This window comes from Poeciliopsis prolifica, unplaced genomic scaffold, assembly GCF_027474105.1.
Source record: "Poeciliopsis prolifica strain line A6 unplaced genomic scaffold, Auburn_PproV2 SCAFFOLD162, whole genome shotgun sequence".
Taxonomy (NCBI): Eukaryota; Metazoa; Chordata; class Actinopteri; order Cyprinodontiformes; family Poeciliidae; genus Poeciliopsis; species Poeciliopsis prolifica.
Genome location: NW_026562537.1, coordinates 263,038 through 284,230, shown reverse-complemented (window position 1 = coordinate 284,230; position 21,193 = coordinate 263,038). Strand labels below are relative to the sequence as shown.

At 39.5% G+C, this 21,193-nt stretch overlaps 1 protein-coding gene across 1 annotated transcript; it reads right to left on the bottom strand.

Annotated features, from left to right (window-relative positions):
• Nucleotides 1-3,775: 3,775 nt before the first annotated feature.
• On the bottom strand, nucleotides 3,776-19,915 carry LOC129356256 (uncharacterized). The gene is given in 26 exon segments (XM_055025858.1): nucleotides 3,776-5,361; nucleotides 5,988-6,109; nucleotides 6,188-6,257; nucleotides 6,895-6,980; nucleotides 7,063-7,211; nucleotides 7,632-7,722; nucleotides 7,841-7,986; nucleotides 8,681-8,765; nucleotides 9,551-9,734; nucleotides 9,803-9,915; nucleotides 10,650-10,729; nucleotides 10,805-10,849; nucleotides 12,126-12,626; nucleotides 13,095-13,184; nucleotides 13,187-13,226; nucleotides 13,344-13,451; nucleotides 13,535-13,663; nucleotides 14,068-14,177; nucleotides 14,252-14,311; nucleotides 14,392-14,446; nucleotides 14,562-14,648; nucleotides 15,150-15,248; nucleotides 15,387-15,545; nucleotides 15,974-16,225; nucleotides 16,964-18,083; nucleotides 19,850-19,915. Coding segments are annotated over 25 exon segments (4,143 nt in total). The 5' UTR covers nucleotides 18,026-18,083; nucleotides 19,850-19,915; the 3' UTR covers nucleotides 3,776-5,141.
• Nucleotides 19,916-21,193: the final 1,278 nt, after the last annotated feature.

The window sequence follows — 21,193 nt, the reverse complement described above, 5'->3', positions numbered from 1 at the left end:
TAAAAAAATATTTCAGTTTACTATCTGAAATGTTCAACTTTTTCCCTGGGATTTTATTTGGGATTTTAAAAATCTTCATTGTTTGTCTGAATCATGATTTTATTTATTAGTTTTTTTCATGTCGAGCTTTTAAAAAAACTCTTATTCTGAAATAAATGTTTTATTAACGACATGAAGATGAAGAGAAGAAAATTATCAGCTCAGATTAAAAACGGAAACCAAATAATTTTGCATATTTATGAACCACAAGTTCTTAATTTCTTACACAAAATAATCCTAATTGTTCAGCATTCGTCATTCCTGCGGTAAACACGGGCATCATGGACGCATATTAAGACCCGGTTCGGCGGGGTTCTGATCAGACCAGAACCGGGACGGTTCAGCTGTTTAGAGCCTGTTTAAAATTATCTTTTTAGATTTTAAAACTTTCTATTGTTAAATTTCAGCCGGTTCCATGAAGCGACTCTAACGTGTTTTTCTCTCTCTTTCTTGATGACGTGTTTATCGGTTACATGTGTGACGTCACGGCGTCCCTCCCGCCCACATTACTTTATCAAAATGTTTTAAAATATAAGCATAAGTCTTGAAAATGTGACTCATTACGGGAGAGCAAAAAACTTGTGTCGTTGCACGTCATAGGTTTGATGCCTATGACGTGCAATGACGTCATACTTCAGGGTCTTTATTTGCTCGTTCTTTCTCTCTAACCGTCACTTTGCATAGTTTGTCGCAGAGCTTGGATCAGTTGGTGTTTTTCCAGTAATTTCAGCAGAAAACTCTCAGCAATTACCCCAAGTGTAATGAGTTCCCCGATAGCAGAGACCTGGATCATCACCGTCCAAACCCTGACGCCGGTGGTGACCGGTTTCTTCGAGGTCCTGACCCCAAAGGAGGGTAAAGTTCTGGCAGATGGAAACCCAGATGGCATCACCACCTGCTTTCTGTTCAAGACGATGGGAGACGTCTTGGAGCTGTTTGCATCCAACGCTCTAGATAATCTCCAGAGCGTTGGATGTTTAGAGCGTTTAGATGTAAAGGCGATTGTGGGGAACAAAGTTCCCGACACGTTCGCGAAAATCCTGAATGTGGAAGGAGACTACAGTACCGAACACACCAAGAATATAAATCAGCTAATTGTGAAACATGTGATGAATAAAGTCGCTTCCGGCTTAGACTTTGACGACCCCAGAAGAAATGACATCAAGAAAATACCTTACATGTACATAATGAAAAATTTAGTGTCTGAAACCAGATTTATGATAAGGGACCTTGTTATATTCCAGAAATCAAACAAACTGGCTCTTGTCAACACAGTTGAGTCAAAATCTGAGCTCACAGGTCTTAAAGAAAAGATCAAGAACTTTTTCTGGAATATCATTGGAAACTTGTGTGGAAACTGTTCTTAGCTGAGCGTTTTTTCAGAGGCCTGGGTAAACCCTATGCAATCCCTTAAAAGACACAAGATCTGAGACGTGAATCCAACATGAGCAGAGTCCAGTCAGCCAAGGCAAGCCTTGGGATGGGTTCCTGGGATGAAACCGAAAGTTGAGTGATTGAGGAAGCCTGCATTGGAGATCATGCAGGAGATGATGAAGCACCATCAGGTTCTTATTTAACGTCTCCAACAGACGTCCCTGAGGATCTAAGTCTGAAGATGTTCTCAAGTACTGCACATGAGGATGAGGGTTCAACTCCCTCTGAGTGTCTGAACATGTTGGATGGTCGTCTCTGGGCATGCAAGACTTTTCTCCAGTTTCCCCAAAAAATTAACCTCCCTTTGGGATCATTTAAATACATCTGAATTGGACCAGTGAGTTTCGGTAGATGTCTGCTGAGCATTTCTGTCTGAGTGTTTTCTGTGAGGTTCGCTTTGATTGTGGAGACCAGACTCAGTGGACGTCCATCAGAACCAAAATGATTCTGTTGAGGGCGTCAGTGTCAAACTAAAATGACCATAGAATCGAAGTAAGTGCCTAAAACCTTAAAACATTTACAATTATTGTGTTTAAGTTTGCTTTGTTTATATTTACAACTGGCACTGATTGTGTTTATTCACAACATTTGCATAGTTTGTTTAATAGTTAAATCGTTTTAATCTTCTTTAGTAGTAAATAAATTTAAAGCTTGGATGTGCAGTAGTAAAGTCATTTTAAGATTGTCTGTTTAATAGTAAAGTCATTTTAAGATTGTTAAATAGTAAAGTCATTATAAGATTGTCTGTTTAATAGTAAAGTCATTTTAAGATTGTCTGTTTAATAGTAAAGTCATTATAAGATTGTCTGTTTAATAGTAAAGTCATTTTAAGATTGTCTGTTTAATAGTAAAGTCATTTTAAGATTGTCTGTTTAATATTAAAGTCATTATAAGATTGTCTTTTTAATATTAAAGTCATTATAAGATTGTCTGTTTAATAGTAAAGTCATTATAAGATTGTCTGTTTAATAGTAAAGTCATTTTAAGATTGTCTGTTTAATAGTAAAGTCATTATAAGATTGTCTGTTTAATAGTAAAGTCTTTTAAATTGTCTGTTTAATAGTAAAGTCATTTTAAGATTGTCTGTTTAATAGTAAAGTCATTATAAGATTGTCTGTTTAATAGTAAAGTCATTTTAAGATTGTCTGTTTAATAGTAAAGTCATTTTAAGATTGTCTGTTTAATATTAAAGTCATTATAAGATTGTCTTTTTAATATTAAAGTCATTATAAGATTGTCTGTTTTAATAGTAAAGTCATTATAAGATTGTCTGTTTAATATTAAAGTCATTATAAGATTGTCTGATTAATAGTAAAGTCATTATAAGATTGTCTGTTTAATAGTAAAGTCATTTTAAGATTGTCTGTTTAATAGTAAAGTCATTTTAAGATTGTCTGTTTAATAGTAAAGTCATTTTAAGATTGTCTGTTTAATAGTAAAGTCATTTTAAGATTGTCTGTTTAATGGTAAAATCATTTTAACCTGTTCTGTTTACGCTTAAAATGAAGTAATTTTAAAATTATTTAGTTAAGTCACTTCAGCTTGTTTAGTATTTAGATAATATTAAGCTTTTCTGTTTAGTAGTTAAGTCATATTTAGTCACTATTATGTTGATACTAGGAATTGGATGAAGGTTATCGCTGGCATATTGACTAACACAAAATTAGTCCATTCAGCATATTAATTAATATCTGTGTACAAAGTCATTTCTGGTACCTCATATGTTTATGTATAGACTTATTCCATTCAGTAGGATAAACTTCTCTAATAAATGAAAAATTGTCTGAAATGCTTATTTTAAGTACGAAGCTAATGTTGGCATATTGATACTGGATGTGTAAATGGTTCCAGCAGCACGTTGACTTACATCATTCAGTATTGGTGAACATGGCTAATACATAATAGCTAATATTATGTATTAACACCCCAATAGATAGTAATTTATTGCATTTTATAGACATTTGAATGAAGATTTATCCAAAGTCACAAATAAGAAAAAGAAGAAAATTGAGATGTTTACAAAATTTTATTCCTAATACTAACAGCATTTGTAGAGCCAAACAGGACAGTATTTTGTTCTTGTAAATGTTTTAACCTTCACACAGCCAACAAGCATTTAATCCCTCTGGGGTAACGTGCAAGAGCATTGCATGAACTTTGGTCATATTTCACAAGAAAAGATCCACCAATAAACGGATCGCAGTCCCACTAATCAGGACTTTCGGCATTAAACAAAACAAGAAAGCATCAAATGTAAACATTGGAACCAACTTTTCAATTTCATTCGTTATGGTTCTTTCAGTGACAATATTTCCAATAATTTCCATTAAAAATGAATCATGATGACAAAAAGCAGCTAAATTACAGTAGTTAGTAAGAAACATAATTAAAAAGGAGGATTCCTCTGTTACTTGGTGATTGTTCCGTTTGCTCCAATATTGATTTAAATACTCTTAATAACAAATTTATCCTGCTGAACAAAACTAAAAGATGTTTACTAAATCTACTGGAACCACAAACAGGTTGAGTCTAGAGGGTTTTAACATATTCAGAACATCTTGTGCATTTTGTCGTCTTATTCCTATTTCTCTCATTCGGTTTAGTTACCAGCTTAAAAAAATGAAAGTGCATCGACATGATTTTGGTAGAAATGCATCAAACCGTGATTATAAAATTCACAGAAATAAAAAGGAAATGGATGTTTGTTAGATTTTTTTGGGGTTCAGCAGTTGAAATAAAGTCATTTAAACATTTTTCTTAATGTTTGGCTCAGTTTATAACTAGTTATGACCCAAACGGATCTACAGGTAAACGGCAGCGGGCGGCTTGTTTAAGGCACCGCAGGTCAACACTGAGGTCGATTTATGCACCACAACTGTCCATCACTCCATAATTGCAGATTTACCATCTTAAAATGGTTGTTTTTTTTCTATTCATTAAACCACGATCAGAGTATGGAAGACTCATCCTGCCAAAATTGGCACTAAAGACATAAATAAATAAATGGCTTGATAATGTGTCAAATATCGCATTAAAAAAATATAAATAACTTTCCCAACTTATTTTTTATAGTCATAAAATATTTTTATATTTATAATGTTGCATTGTGTAATCAGATAAGTTGGGAAAGTTTTCATTTGCATTTAAAAATTTTTTTTGGGTTGTAATATTTGGTGTAATTACTTTACAAACTCATACTTTTTCTCCAAAGGTTTTGGCTAATTTTGGCAGGATCAGTCCTCCATATGAAAAGATCTAAAACCACAAATCAACAAAGAATTTTAAAAAGCAACACAAGAATATTACAGTATTATAAAAACAGTCAAGTAGTTTTAAAAAGCATCACGATTCACATTCTGCAAATCAGCCCCGAAACATTTCATCAACCATAAAGTTTCTCAACCGTCTTAAAAACTGTTAAACTGATGCATTCATACAGATTTCCTGAGGAGAACAGCTGCCTATCAGAGGAAGCTGAATTAAATGATTAATTGCACAAAATATTGAGATTATTTAGTTAAAATTTGGAGCACTGAGTGGATGGCAGTGTAGAAAAGCAACAGACTTATTGTAAAGATAATAACTGTTAGTGATTCACATTCACCCAATGTTCACGACGTAGTTCTGCGTTCCCATACGGGAAACAGAACCGTGACACAGCTCCGGTTCTACCGGAGCTGCTGCAGGTCCGGGGAGTTGGGCGAGGACAGCGCGGTGCTGGTGGCCGAGGCGCTGATGGGGGGAAGCTCATCACAGGCGAAGTACTCCTTCAGCGGGGCGAAGAGGTGACGGATGACCGGTACGCTCCATGCCTTGCCCAACAGCTTCTGCCGCTGCTGCCGGTTCATGTTCCTCGCGTCGGTGTAATGTTTGGGGAAACCAAAGATCCTGCAAAGAGGGGAAAAATCATGCTTTAGTTCATGTAAAGGTGGCATCTGTTTCTAACCAACGTTGGAGAATATTGATTTAATCCTACATGACACAGTGTGAGATGAAAACAAAAACTACGACAAAATAAATCTGAAGAACAAAAAGAATGTAAAGAAGTAACATGACGAAAATATGAAAGCAACGAATACAGAAAAGATCAAAAACAAACAATTCGAAGAAGAAGTGTGGAGCCTTTGCATGTTATTGTTTACGTCTTTAAATTTTGCACATGTGCAGAACGCTGGAAGGCGAAACGATGGTTGCTTCACACGGTGTTTAGGTTGCATTTTTTTAACTGAACTGAAACACATTGGATTCCACAGCACATCTACATGTTATGGTTGTCATAGTCATGCTAGCATAACAGAACTACCTTCCTCTCTCTATTTTTTCCTTACATTTTTTCCTGACCTGGTTATCTAGTTGTTGTTGTGTTGACAGTTAGTAGCAAAGCACTGCATCTGATTTATTTACATATTGCGCTGAATTTAGCGTGATATATTGATAACAGCTAAAACCAATGCTAGTCATCATTAGCCAGCAGCTTTTTGTCCTACGGCAGGTAAATGGGGCTTTTGATGTACTTTTCCAGTTCGGTGATCCAGAGGATGTCCTCTTTCCCGTTCTGCACGACCGGCAGCAAAGACACGTCCTTCCCCTGCTTCAGGGAGTTTGGATTTGTTGTGATCGTTCTCACTTTAGTTACCTGGAAATAAAATCCCCAACAACAGTCGTGAGTTTATTCTGCCGGAAATGGAAGCAGAACAAATGTGTTTTTTCTCACCCTGGCTTCTCTGCCGAGCTCCAGACAGTCCTGCAGGTTCAACTTGTCGTTCTGGGAGGCGATGATGGGCCTGACGAGTTTCGGATCAGTCACGGGTTTAAGTATCTTATTCTTTTTTTTTAATGTATTTTTTCCCAGTACATATTCTCCAGTTAATGATTAATCGATCACTAAATTAGTTAATAATTATTTCAATAATCAAATAATTGTTTTATCCCTTGGTTTCTTTATAATATTTAATGGAAATAATTATTCTTCTAGATTACCAGTTGAGTGATTTAGTAGTTTTGACTTTACAAAATTAGCTGGAAGTGTTTACAAACCAAATGTTAATAAAAAAATATACTTTTGCCCCTCCCAAATTTTGGGGTATAAAATACCAAAAAACAATAAAATATATTTTCTGCAGAAAATATATTTATACAGATATTTTATTTAAAAAAAATAAAAATATTATAAAATGTATTACAAAAATATTTTTTGTAAGAAATGTTTTTGTAAAAAAGAAAAAAAAAAACATATATAGTTATTTTTAACAAGCTTGAAATGTTTCAGAGCCGAAATCAAAAGATTCCCATTTAAACTTAAACTGTTTGTGTATAAAAACCTGGCCAGGTGAGCCAGGTTTTTACCTGTCCTGTCCTCTGGGACAGGTGGTTTTATAGCTTTTCTGGCAGTTTTAATAAACAGAGCCGTTGTTCTCTCACCTGCTCATCCCAGGAATGTTTCCCCAGAAGTATCGGGCTCTGTGCGCAGGGCTCACCTTGACCGCGTCCACCAGAACCGGCTTGCACTGCAAAAACACAGAACCATCAGCTCCTCAATCACTTCAGGGTCAGGCTTCAGGGTCAGGCGCCAGCAGGCGTGAAGCAAACCTCCAGGAAGCGGCAGATGTTGACTTTGTCGTGCGTATTCATGAAAACGACGTTCTCGAAGAGCCAGAAGAACGGCCGCTCGTCGTCCTCTCTGGGCTTCAGCATCTGCAGGATGCGGTAAAACTCGAAGAACAGTCGGCCGGTTCCCTCTGAGAGGAGAACACATAAAACAGGCAGTCAGATTAACCAGGTCAAAGGTTTTCTGCTCCACAAACATCAAAACTTCTGGTTTTGATTTTTATGATTTTATAAAGTCAAATTTAAACATTATCTACTAAGAATAATTCTGTTATTTTCATTAACTATTATAGAAACAACGGGCTAAGTCAATTAATCGTAATTAATTGATTATTGCAATAATTGTCAACCAATGTAGTAACAGATTCATAGTTTTGAATTTAGGACTCAAACTAGTAGTAATTATTTTTTCAAACAAAAAAATATATTTTATTTTAAATAAACAAAAAATATTTATTTTTGTACAACATGCAAAAGTATATTTTTAACATAAATAAATATTTATGTAAAGAAAGTAATGTATTTTATATAAAATGGATGTATTTTTGTACCGTAGAGGCCTTTCCTCAGCGGGTTGACGATGGACAGATCGTTGCAGGGGCTTCCACCAATCAGCAGGTCGAACGGCCCCCACTTCTCCAGCTGAATTTCAAAATAAAATTCATTTAAATGAGTCGCTTTTCAATGAACCAGAAAATGTTGGACATTTTTTAAATTTATTCTTCAGAAAAGGGAAAGTAAAGCAGCGGATTTAACCCACCAGCTCGTGGGAGACGAATCGGACGTCTCCAACGTGGATGATCTTTCCGTCGTGGTTGATGGTTGCCACGGCAACCGAGTCTTCGCAGATCTCGGAGGCGACATATCTCTCCATCTTGAGGCCGAGATCCTTCAGCACCAAATAGCCTGAGAAAAACAACGTGAAGATAAAAATGTTCATTTGATTTGGTTCAATTCACTGGAACAAAAACCCATTTGGATTTTAGTTTAATGTTCCCTAAAGTACAAAGATTACACCAGAAAAGTGAAATTCAGTTTCAGTTCACGTCCAGTTTCTGTTCTGCAAAGTCTAACCTTCGGGTGTGGAGCAGAGATGGTGGAAAAATTAATAAAACGAACAAAAAAACAACAACAATCCTGCCGCAGGAAGGACAGAGCACAGATGATATTAAAATTTGATAAACACAAAGAGCAAAAACCATGAATGTGAACAAGAATACAGAAACCACAGAAGATTAAAAATAGATATACGAGGAACAAAACAAATAGAAAACTACAAATTTAAAGAATATGAAGAATTCAAATAGAAAATGAGAACGAATCAGAAAACGAAACAAATAAAGTTATACATCAAACACTTTGAAAACCAGGAATGTGAAAAACACAAATAAATATATGGAAACAAAGAACAATATGAAGAAACAAAAGGAAGAAGCATTTAAAACCAAAAACCACAAAAATGAAGAAAACGAACACAAAGGACACAGACGGTAAAAATATGACAAAAATATAAAAAATGCCAAGAACACAAAATATAAGAAATTAGAGAAATGGTGCTGAAGCGATCAGAACCGTCTGGTCTGCCGGTCCGGAGGCTCACCTGTTCCGATCCCGTCGAACAGCGACAGAACCCGCAGAGGTCGGCGCATCTTGATGGGGACAGACGGGTAGACCCGATGAGGCTCCTGCATCAGCAACACACAGCTAATATCCATGAACTTTATTTAATCTGAGGAGTTTGAGTTCACATCCTCATCCCACCAAGATCGGGTCGCACATCAAAACACATCAAAACAGAACAAAAAACTTCAAGCTGCACAGAATCCAAAGAAACGTTCCCTCTTTAAGAGCCAAACTGAAAAGTTGCAGACGTCTTTTGGCTTGACGTCTGTAACAGAAAGTAAAACATTTATAGGACAACTGACATACTTTATTAACCCAAAGTAACCAGGTAACCAACAGTTGTCAATAAAAGTACATTTTTTATTTTTGGGGGCTAAAAAGGTCACTAAATTTGACACGTTTTAAAAATAATAATAATAGTAATGTAATAATAATTCTATATTTGTTGCTATTTTCTGAGAAAAAGATTTGTTTCTTCTAAAAACAAAAGTCATTGGTCGGATCTGAAAAGTTGTTAAACAGTATTATGTGTTTTCTTGGCCATTTTATAGCACAATCATGTAACTATGCTGCATTCACCTGTTAAAAAAATATTTTATATGTGAAATTTGACTGACTTTTTACCAGCGTCGCTCTGAGCAGCAGCTCCGATGATGAGCTCAGCTGTTTGCTAATAGCTGCTGGCTAGTCTGAAGGAGCTGGGAGGAGCGGCGCCTCGGAGGCGGGGCTAAGTCCACCCAGGCGTTTTGCAGCAACACTCCAGGTATAACATAATATAAAGCCCCATCTTCAGCAGGAGGACCACTAGAGGGCGCTGTCACACTTTCACCATCAGCTGAACACTCACAAACTCCATGGCGCTGTTGTTGGCAAACATCTCCTGGACGCGAAACCTCCAGTCCTCCCGGGGGACCAGCGCGCCGTGCTGCTGGTGAGGCTGGCACAGGTAACAGATCCACGGGTCCACGACCTTCAGAGAGTCAAACGTCTTTGGACCAACCAGGATGTTCAGACAGTCCTCGCAGAAAGACCTGCAGACCAAACGGGCCGAGACTAAACCGCCTGCTCTGCACGGGGTGCCTGGATGACGGAGACCAACCTGTGACAGCCGTCGTGTCCGCAGAGAATGACCTCCATGCCGTAGCAGCAGATGGTGCAGTAGGACTGGTATCCGTCTTCGTCGTAGCGATACAGCGTCTCCATGAAGTTATCCTTCAGAGGCAGAGAGTTTTAAATCAAAGCTTTAATTTGGACTGCTGCATGAACACCAAATGAAAACTCATCAACGAATCAAGAAGCTTTTGACCCTTTTTGTTTTTTAAATATTCCCAGTTTGCAGAGGCAGACATGTTGATGAACTGTTCCAGAAGTTACTGCGATAAACGATAATATTGTCGTTTTGAGACATTTTTCTACTAATATAAAGGCAGAGGCACAATAATGCCGGACTTCTATCGGGGCATTATTACCTTTGAGCAGCAAAAATGTTATTTGTGCTGCTTTTGCTTTGATATTAATGAAATTTTAAAAGGTCAAAAAGTCAATCTCATTATCCAAATATTGGTGTGAAATATTTTTGTTTTTGCTGCCATCATTAAAAAAAAACCTGACAAGTTTGATGTCAATCATCTCGACTACGTTTGTGCAGCAAAAATGTTTGTTTGTGCTGCTTTGAAGATATTAATAAAAGTTAAAAAAGTCAACCACATTATCCAAATGTAACAACAAAGGTGTGAAATGTTTGTGCAGCAAAAAGGTTTTTTTGCTTTGAAGATATTGACGATGACCTGTGGAAACTTTTTTATTAACATCTTTAAAGTGACAGCAGCACAAAAACCCCTGTTAGACACCAGTTTTGTTTGGGCGCCATCTTTACTCAGTTAGTTTGTAAAAAAAAATTTTTGTGCCACTGGTTTAAAATATTTTCCGCTGCAGCAGGAACTTACTTTGCACTTCAAGCAGAGGCTTCCTTTGAAGAGCGGGTGGGAAATCTGGATTTCTTTGGTTCCGCAGCACAAACAGAAATCTGCAGGTCAAACGGCAGGAAGTCGTGAGACTAGACTCACAGAACGACAGATAAACTCTCACTGCGAGCACCGACCTTCGATATCGAGGTTTAAGTCCAGGATCTGATTGATGGTCTTCTCTGTGAAGAGATCATTTGATCAATAATGGGAAACAACCACTCTTCATCTGTTTTGTTTATGAAACAGGAGAAAGAAAAACTCTTTGGATGTTTGCTCTGCGCACCATCTGGGCTAATGTTAGCTTAGCAAAGTCCTCCTTCGCTTCAGGAGAAGAAGACGCGTGTTTACTGAGCTTCCTGCCACAAAAACGCTTAAAATAAGTTTCAATATACTGCATTTATCTATTGAAGTTTTGTTAATTAAAGCTATGATTAGAAATGGTTTCTGCAAGGAACTGTGGATAATTAAAAACAGAATTTGGTGGAAAAAATGTAAGTTTAATTTGTAAAAACTAACTGAAAACAGGCAGTGATGTTTTAACTTCTGATTTCACTGGGAATATTAAAACGCTGGTGGAATGTTATTTTGCTATAATATTATTTTAGCCTATAGAGGTTGACAATCACATTTATTTGTCAATATTGCTTGCAATACTGTTTTCAATTACAGTGCAATAAATTACATGCCCTGCAATTAACTCCATTCATTTTACTGTTATGCAGTTCTTTCGTTTTAAAGGTGACCTGTTGTTTCTTTGGTTAGGATAGTCCTATAGTTTTAGGGCCTCTGTCACTTTAAATCCAAATGAGCTGCTGCTTTCACCTAGCAACGCCAGCGGAACTCTGCCCGTTACCTAGCAACGCCAGCGGAACTCTGCCCGTTACCTAGCAACGCCAGCGGAACTCTGCCCGTTACCTAGCAACGCCAGCGGAACTCTGCCCGTTACCTAGCAACCTGAGCTGAGTTCCAGCATGTTTGCTCAGCTGGTTTTTCCACTGTATGTTCTGTACAATGGCTGCTGGAAAAGACTGGTGGTTAGCTGTTGACTTACCACCCAGAAACTACTTGCTGCATTCTTGCTGATTGTGCAGGAGGCTCCATTCTGCTTTTCTAAGATGTACGGTTATACGTTTCCTCATCCATTTTCACGAACAAGTGTACATGTTGAATTTGGGGGCGTGGTCAGCAGCTTATTAGGATTTAAAGTGACAGAGACTCTAAAAGAATCTCAAATTCAGACTTAAATCTCGGTATCTAAGAATGATTTTGTGCACAAAATGTAATGAATGTGTTTTGTATAGGCCATAGAACCTGATCGAGGAAGAATAATAGATCAGCTTTAAGCTCTGAGGACGTTTTTAGAATCACTTCCACTTGGACGTAAACTTCCTTCATTGAGTCAAATAACTACCAACAATCCCATTGATCTACCATGGAGCGACTGTCAGTCGATACCTCTGAGTTTCTGGTCCGGCTGCGTGTACACGCCGCTGGTCACGTTGACCTTATTGTATGTTTTGGTGTAGCTCCTCTTCCTCTGTGGCACAAAGTCCGGCGACATGTCGTTATCCTCTCCAGACAGCCAGCTGTAGCTCTTCTTCAGGCTCCGTCCTCTGACTTTCTGTTTCTGCCATTTGCTTTTCACCTGGTCCCACTCGGTGTCCCACTTGTCCTTCTCCATCTGGGATCTTTCCTTTCCCTGCTTTCCGCCGAAGGGAGTCGGAGGTTTGGACCTTTTTCCAGCAGAACCCGGTCCGGTTTCTCCGTTGGTTCCGTTGGTTTTGGAGCTGGATGGCGAATCTCCGGAAGCGCAGGACAGTCTGTTGAGCAAGTTGGCTACGTGTTTCATCTCGATGCCGACTTTGTTCTCCGTCGGGGTGGAGGAGGCAGGAGTTGGGTTGGACTTCTCAAAAAGCTTCTTCTTCACCTTTGGCCTGGTGTATGTTTTAACAACACCTGGAAAACACACACAGACACAGCTTCTGGATCAGCTGCAGCTGATTTGTAGGACAGACCTGTGAAGACTCTGCTGCAGGAATCAATGCGCCCTAGATAAACTCAACCAGCCGTTTATCTGGATGAGCTTCTGGTTCTGGTTCTGCTGGACTTTTCTTCTTGTTGAAAGGAAGTTTTTCCTTTCTACCGTTGCCACATGCATGCTTACTGATTCAATTCGATTTGCTTTTAAATAATCTTGAATATCAAACTGAGCTTAATGACATGCTTGAGTCGATTTGCATGATTTATTGTTTCTTTTTCTACTACAGACTGGATGATAAAATCTTCAGTCTCAACCAGCTCTGTTTTGAAGTATAATTTTGTTAACAGAGACTTCATAATTCATTTGATTTGTTGTTTCTGTTTAGTTACTTAGGATATTTAAATGTTTTCCAGTTCCAGTGTTAAATATTCACGCGGCTGCACCTTGCTTAGGTTTGAGTCCGTCCGGACCGGTCGGCTGAAAGCCTCCGAACGCCCAGTCCAGAAACTGCTTCAGAACCTCTTCGCTGTCCTGGAGCAAAGGAGAAACTTCTTCCCACAGCGCATCGCTGCCTCCTGCAGGACACAAACGGAAATGCTTCGACCACAAAATTTTATGTTTTGAAAACGTCTCTCACACCCAGCAGCTGCCACTAGTCTGTAGAGTCGCCTAGAGCAGCTTAGGATACGGACCTGCAGCGACAAGAGGACGGCCTCTCTGTAGGTGACCAGGGTTGCAAAGGAGTTGGCGGAGAAATACTGGCCGAACGCAGCAAACGGCTTCAGAGACCTGACACTGACCTGCAATCGGAGACAACATGGCGGACGTTTTACCATCTGCAGAAAAATGGCCAGCCAGTAAGAACGAGGCGGAAAACAATGACCTGAGAGCACATTCTCTGGCCGTACCACTCCACCATCCTCTTCTGAGGAAGATGGACCTGGTCTTTGAACGGAATGATGACGCCGGGCCACGGGGCGAAACCTTCGATCTGACCCCAAACCAGCTCCCCCTACAGAAAAACACAGGAATTACAGCCATTTTACAGCACCATCAAGTGTCTATGCTACCTTCAGTTGTTATAAAAATATTTTATGTCAAACATGACGGAAAAGAAATGGGGTCTCTGTCTCTTTAAGAAGCTCCTGTTATTTCTGAGGCTTCGCCTTCAGAAAGTCATCCCAACATAGCTCCTATGTTAACCGTTTAAAAACGTTTTTATCTCTGAGAAGTAGCTCCTATAACAACTTCTTGCAAATGGTGGTCCACAAAATTCATAAAATTAAAATGCAAAAATTAGTTAACCATCATTTACTGCTCAATGATAAACATTTTTTATTAAATCTGACTAATCTGTACATATCTGCACCCCTGACATTCTGTAATGCTCCCCATGTTCATCAGAAATACACTTACAATGGATTTTTCTTCACAAGCTGGTAGTTTTTTTGTCGTATCCCAGATCAGATCCTCTTCATCGCTCGTCACGATGAAGATAAACTCTTCTTGATGAATTCCTTCACCTGCTAAGCAGCACTAAATGAGCATGACTTGCAGCAAAGCAGAAAGATGTAGAAAATATTCACGTTTATCGTCTTACTCGTCTTCGTCCGCTGGCCAGCCGGAGACTTCACGGGCTCTTCTGTGATGTCAATCACATCTGACAAAACCCAGCCAGAGAGTAAGCTAATGGAGCTACAGCGGACCCAGCTAAAGTTCAGGTAAACCGGGGAGTCCTACCTGAGGAATTGTCTGTGTAGTCCATCTCATCCACACTCCTGTTATGTTTCATCTTCTGATATTAAAGGCTTCGCTGCAGGACTCTTCTCGTCCTCTGATGAACTCTCATGTTTCACTGTGACTTTCTGGCAGCTGAAAGCCTCCACAGCAGCTAGTTTCTTCCTACCGACTGGCGATTGTCGTCCCCAAACCTCCATGTGTGGTGAGGCCACGGGAGTTTTCTCCCTGTAGGGAGGGATTTTCAGGTTCTTGTAGGCCTTCAGAGAGGAAAAAACACAACTCAGATTTTCACAGCAGTGACAAGAAAACCAGTGGTGGGCACTGCAAACTATAATGCTAGCCGCGCTAACCCTACAGTAACAATAAACATGAGTTAAGCATTGAACCAACACAGTAGCTAGCAGAAGCTAATGCTAAGGCGATGTACCAACAAAACCCATGTGATATACCAGCATGGTATTTAGTGAAAGCTAACACTAAATTACTATATTAGTACAGTATTTAGCATAAGCTAATGTTAAACGCTTTAGCATTAGAATTTAGGAGAAGCTAATGCTAAAGCGTACTACAAACAGTATTTTGTGGAAGATAATGCTGAAATGCTATATTAACATGGTATTTAGCAGAAGTTAAAGTTCTTTACAAACACAGGACCTGTATTAAACACTTCATCCTGCTCACTCGGGCCACCTCCAACCCATTCTTTAATTAAATGTGAATTCAATATGGCTTTTTGCAGCAGCCATGTTACAACTCACCTTAGCAAACACCTGTGTCTGGTGCAGAGAGCTGGGCAGCGCCAGCAGGGTCAGAAACAGCTTGTGCAGAGTGGGCCACGGTTTCATTTTGTTCAAGATCTGCACAGACAACAGCAGAGACTGCTGGTTTGATCTGAAACTTTTCACCAAAATATTCTGAATTTTCCATCTTTCTGAGGCGTCGTGGACAAACAACCCAAACATTCAGCATTTAATTTCCCAGCTTTGACCTCTTACCTTCACCCAGCTGCTGCATTCCCCACTGCTGCTCCATTCTTGGATGAGCTTCTTGAAATCGCAGCAGCTGCGTTGCAGCTTCACCTCTGGAGGCCCAGCGGCGCAGATCCCCAGCTGGACGGCCATCACTGACAACACCTCCCAGGGAAAATGCTTCTCCTGCAGGACAGAGAGAGAGCGTTCACCAGACAATCACAGCAAGATTTACCATGTTCAGGTTCCCCAAGACGGGCCACATGAAACACAAACAAAATAATAATTCCTGCAGTGCATGGTGATCTGCTGGTTGTTTAGCAAGTCTTTAATAGGAGAATTTAAAAAATTTGAACCAGATGAAGCTAAAACTTTGGCACCTGGGGAGTTCTGGGTGGAAAAAATTGAAGTTTTTTTTTTTTTTCTTAAATGCAAAATCTATTTATATTGTGCAGTTTAATTACTGCTCTCAAATGTTATTTCAGCAAACTTAAAGTTTTAGTCTGTACACTCTGAATACTGGTAGACGATTGGTTCAATAATCGATTGATTGAGATTAATCAGTTCAGAAGTATTTCTAGGGTCCAGGAAGTAAAGGATGGTGGGATTCTTACTGTGATGCGTTCTGGATTTTTCAGTATCAGCCCGATGTTCCTGAGCGTCACGTCTCCGAGCGGGCTGGGAATGCTCTCCACCAGACTCTGAAGAGCGGCTCTGTAGAACGCCTGGGCGTCCTTCAGGAACTGGGCCAGGTTCTGCTCCCCCAGGCTCGGCCCGAAGGCCCACATGAAGTCTGACGCGCGCGGCCCGATGTTGACCTGGGCCACGGGGAGCAGCTGGTCGCCGTGAAGCAGGTCCAGCTCCCGCTGCAGCAGGAAGACATGGACTTAGAAATTTAAATTATTTAAATTATTTTGTCACAAATGGTGATTAAATAGCTAAACATTACTCTATTTTTAAAAAACTGCATGACAGAATTCAGCACCACAGACATAAAAACTTTCCTTTTAGTTTTTTGTTTTACATATTTGAAATGCAACCAAACTGCTGGGCTGACCTTTCCTCTTTTCACAGATCTGTCTACATGTTGTTTTTTTATTTTAAGCATTTAAAGGGAGAAACTTTAAACTGGAAGTTACTCAGCAGGTTGTGCTAGGCAACCAAAGAATGAGTGGGTTGATGCCTCGCTCTTTGCTGATTGGCTGATTCCCCAGAATGTTCTGGAGTTCAGTGATTTTCTGTCCGATGCATTATCTACTGATATGGTTCATGTGTCTATTTCCAATATATTGTTGATTTTTTTGTCCAGGCCTACTGACAGTTTTATCTGAAATGTTTTTATTATTTTCTCCACTATTTGTTTCACCAATAAATATCAGTAAGTTATTTAAAACTGAACTGATGATACCAACTTCTCCAGGTTTCATTTTAATGGAATCGATCTCCAGCAGCAGCAGGTAAAGAGTAAAATTTCCAGATATAAACAATAACATGCTATGTAAATTGAATGGGATGTATTATGTATTGCTATTGATCATGTGCATTTCAATGTAATTGTTGTTGACTTATTTTCCAGTCCTATAAGCGATACTGCAGGTGCCCACCCCTTGGAGGAAGCGGTCGACGGCGTGCGGCTGGAGGATGCTGGCAGTGTAGGACTGCATCAGGATGGCAGTGATCTGCAGCTCTTCGCTCAGCTCCGTGATCCTGGCCCGTTGCAGCTCGTTCAGCGCTCTGAGGGGCTCCAAGGCGTGGGACAGGAACAGGAACTGCATCCGGAGCGTGTCGTCCAGCAGACGGCTCTGGATCGACACTTCTGCCTCATTTAGCGATTTAAAATACTCCCGCAGGTCCTGCCACCGGGCGGCCATCTTCTGCACGGTGTGGGCCAGGAACAGAAACTGTGGGGCTTGCGGCCCGGTGTCGGCGAACACATCCTTCAGGCTGTCGTTGCTGGACGGGCAGATGGAATAGTGGCAGTGGACGTCTGTGATGAGGTCGACGGCGTGGCTGAAGGCGGCAGTGAGTCCGGCCCGGCAGGCGCGCTCCGCGATCCCCGGGATGCTGCAGAGCGACACCATCTTGGGGCTGAACGCCTGCAGCCGTGACACAAACACCCGGCTCAAGCCCGGCTGCGGCGTGCTGCAGTAGAACGCCGCCAGGTTGGACAGCGGCAGCTCGTACTTCCGCAGCGCCTCCACCAGCAGCCAGGCGTCCGAGTCGGCGACGCGCGCCATGGCGTCCGTGTCCATCGGCTGGCGAGGGTCGGCGCTGTCGGTGCTCATCTGTAGAGTGTGCAGCAGCTTCACCACGCTTCGGCATGAACGCTCATCGAAGTATCCAATCAGCAGGACGCTGGCGCTGCGTCCTGCGCCCAGCTCCACACTGACATACAGGTAAACACAGTACGGCTGGTCGGTGACGGCTGCCATGATGTCCTCAGGCTCCGCTGAGTAAACTTCATCCTGGAAATAAGTTCTGATGAAGTTCACCAAATCGCTTGCGGAAATCTGCCTGTCCAGGCGCTGGATCTGCTTCTTCACCTGAGCCTCCTGCTTCAGATCGGGTTTCTGATCCGTCGACATGTAAATCAAGTCCTCGTCATCTTCTGACATCAAACAGATCACATCCAAACTCTGACGGTTTTTCACTGCTGCAAAATCCATATTTACAGGAAGTTCAGTGATCCTGGGAGAAGCAGGCGGGACGAATGCGCACCTGGACCTAAAAAAAAAAAGGAAGAGTTATTCTTAAAAATTATTTTCTGTGATGGAAAAACTTTCTTTCATAAATCATAACCAAAACCATCAGACTAGACTGACACAATTAATTGGATTGATTATCATTAATTATTAGGCCTTTTGCAAAAAGCAATAAATCAATGAATCAATTAATCACATAATAGATTTAAACAAGCTCATTAATTTCCATTTGGTTGTTAGCATTTCTCTCTTTCTGACAAAAACTGGGAGATAAAACTCTTCAGTCTGGTATTTTGGTCTTAAACACCCCTTTTTTGCAGGACAATTTTGTTTCACAAAGACTTTAGAATTTATTTTGTTTGTCGTTTCTGTTCTTTTGTTTATTTATTTTGGATTTTTTAAATGTATTCCAGTTCCTGTGTTAAATGTTCAATAGGATGTAAAGTTTGTTCATCTTTGAGAAGGTGTTCAAGCATTATTAAGCAACTACTATATCACTGGAAAATTTGTTTCAAAACAACATTATTGTTTAATGATAATGTTTAATAACTTCTGGAACAGAAGATTTGCTATTGTGACTTGCCTTATTAGTTGTGATTAATCTATTGTTTAGATAATTGTCAACCAATTTAATAATTGATTAATTGTCAACTGGTGTAAAAAGCCCCCCAAAAAGACAGCGTTATCAAAAACGGCTATTTGTTTTATAAGAAAGAGCAAAATTAGAATGGATAAAAGTACTAAAATTCTGCCAGAAAAAAAATAAAAATAAAGAAAGAAATAATATCTTCTACCTAAAAAAATGACAAAAATTATAATTTCATTTATATTGAAAATAAGCATTTCTGCGAATTGCGAATTTTTTTAAATTTTGCTGCAAGGTCCATTTTATTCCGACTCCAGTCAGGGTCATTTAAACGCCTCTGACAGCCTACGCGTCTCCAATTGGTGGTGACGCGGTGACGTCATGACAGTTCCACCAATCGGGCTGAAGCGGGTAACTTTTCAGCCAATACAAACTATCCAAATAACTTTCCAAGACATGCTTTAAAAACATGGAACCGGGCAAGTTGGGGTGTTCGGGGTAAGAACAACCCAACCAAAGGAAACAATGAAGCCTGAGCTGAACTGTCGCTCACCAATCACACAAAAATGACAACATTGAACAACACAAACGTCATCAAATTACAACTGATTGTAACGCTGCAGTTACGAATAGCTAGTATTTAAATGGTCCGGAATATCAAGGCCGAAAATCAACATTTAAAGAGTTTAGAATGGTTAAACGTGAACCTAACGATGGTGAAAACACAACTGGCCCATTCACTAAAGAAATAACTGAAACCGACTTGTTTCAGTCTTTTACAAACAAGCCTCAAATTGTTTTGAAGAATACGTAAAAATACCAACCAGTCATAAAATACCAATTTTCGAATGTTTAAGAATAGGGTAAAAGTTTTAGGTTTGGACACAACGGAGAATAACTTTGACCAAGTTTGATCATCGTAAATATTTAATTTAAGGATCTCATCACAAGTAAAATAAATAAATAAATAAATAGCGAATTAACCCTTTACTCCAATCGGATGCTAGCTTCTGCGTCGCTGGTTACGTACAAGTACGTTAAGTGAACCAAACCAAACAATGTAGCTACATTTCGATGAAACAGCGGCCCAAGTTGTCAAGCTGGATTGTTTGTCAATGTGTTTACATTTTATCTGGTATTCAATAGTTAAGATTTTAGTTGAACACGTGGGAAATGTGCTAAAAAAGACAAGCTAAACTTACCACGCCGATCCGTCCGTCCTCGCTACCTCCAGCCGTCGAACCTTTAAAGAACCCAAAACGTATATCCTTCCGCGAGGAGCAAAGCCCCGGTCCCCCACTGCGAGGTTTCCACAACCTTTTATCGGCTTGACCGCTAGTACTAACCGCTCAGATAATAATAGTTGGTTAATGGACAACAATTGTCAAAGTAGATCGTTAAACAGTGTCTAAAGTAATTCTCGGCCTTTGGCTAGAACACCAGAGTACGTAAAAACGAGCAAATCTTTCTAGATTTTTTCATATCGAGACGCCATTTGTAGTTAGCTTCCAGCTAACATCAAATGTATGGCATTCAAAGTGATAGGCGTCAGACTACGCTAAAATCAACGCCAATGTTTCGAAAAGCTCATTTTTACTCCGATTTCCCCAATAAATGAGTTCTGAAACAGTTTATGTTAACGTATTACTGCGACAGGCGCATTATAAATGCAAACAAATGAAGATCTGCCCCCTTTTGACAAGAAGGCCGCAGGGCAATTAAAAATGATAATTCACGAACCCCCCGTTTCTACTGTTCAGTTCAAACACAAACGACGCCTCGCGAAAGTTTTCTCAACGTTTTAACTTTTCCACTTTTCTAATGTTACAACCGCAAACCACACTGTATTCATTTTAGATTAATTTTATGTCGAGAAAACGGAAAGTAGAGCCTAACTGTGACGTAGAAGGAAGATGATACACGGTATTAGAGTATGTGGTATTTATTTGTATTCAGATTCTCTTATGGTATTTTCTGTAAGATTTATACACCTAAAAAACTGAAATTTGCCCATTTTATTCTTTCTAAAGCAGCTCAAACTAAATGGATAAAAGAAATACTCGTGTCTGGTTTAGCTTAGATTTTGTGTGGATCGTGAATAGGCTTCAACCATAATATTGTTACTCTGACTGTATTATTCTGCAGGGTTACTGTCCTGCTGGAAAGGAGATCTACTTTCCCAAATCTCTATATTCCCATCAACATTTACCAGTTTCTTATTCTTTCGGTATCATGGCGGCTGGCAGCCGTTTTATATGGAGAATTACCGCCACCCACTGGCGTGGAATGTGAATCACCAGTGTACGAACAAAAAAAATGATTCAAATTATTTTAAATCAAAATTTTGCTTTTCAGTAAACCATATAAATATTCAAATTATTTATTATAATTAGTTCCAAAAAGCTAGAGTAAAAACTAAAGATAAAGCAATTTTCAACTTATTTGGATAGGACCAAATGAAAATATTACATTGAAATGACAATGAAATTAACTTTCATTGTAAGACATGCAATATTTTTCTTTACACAATTAACATCATTACTACA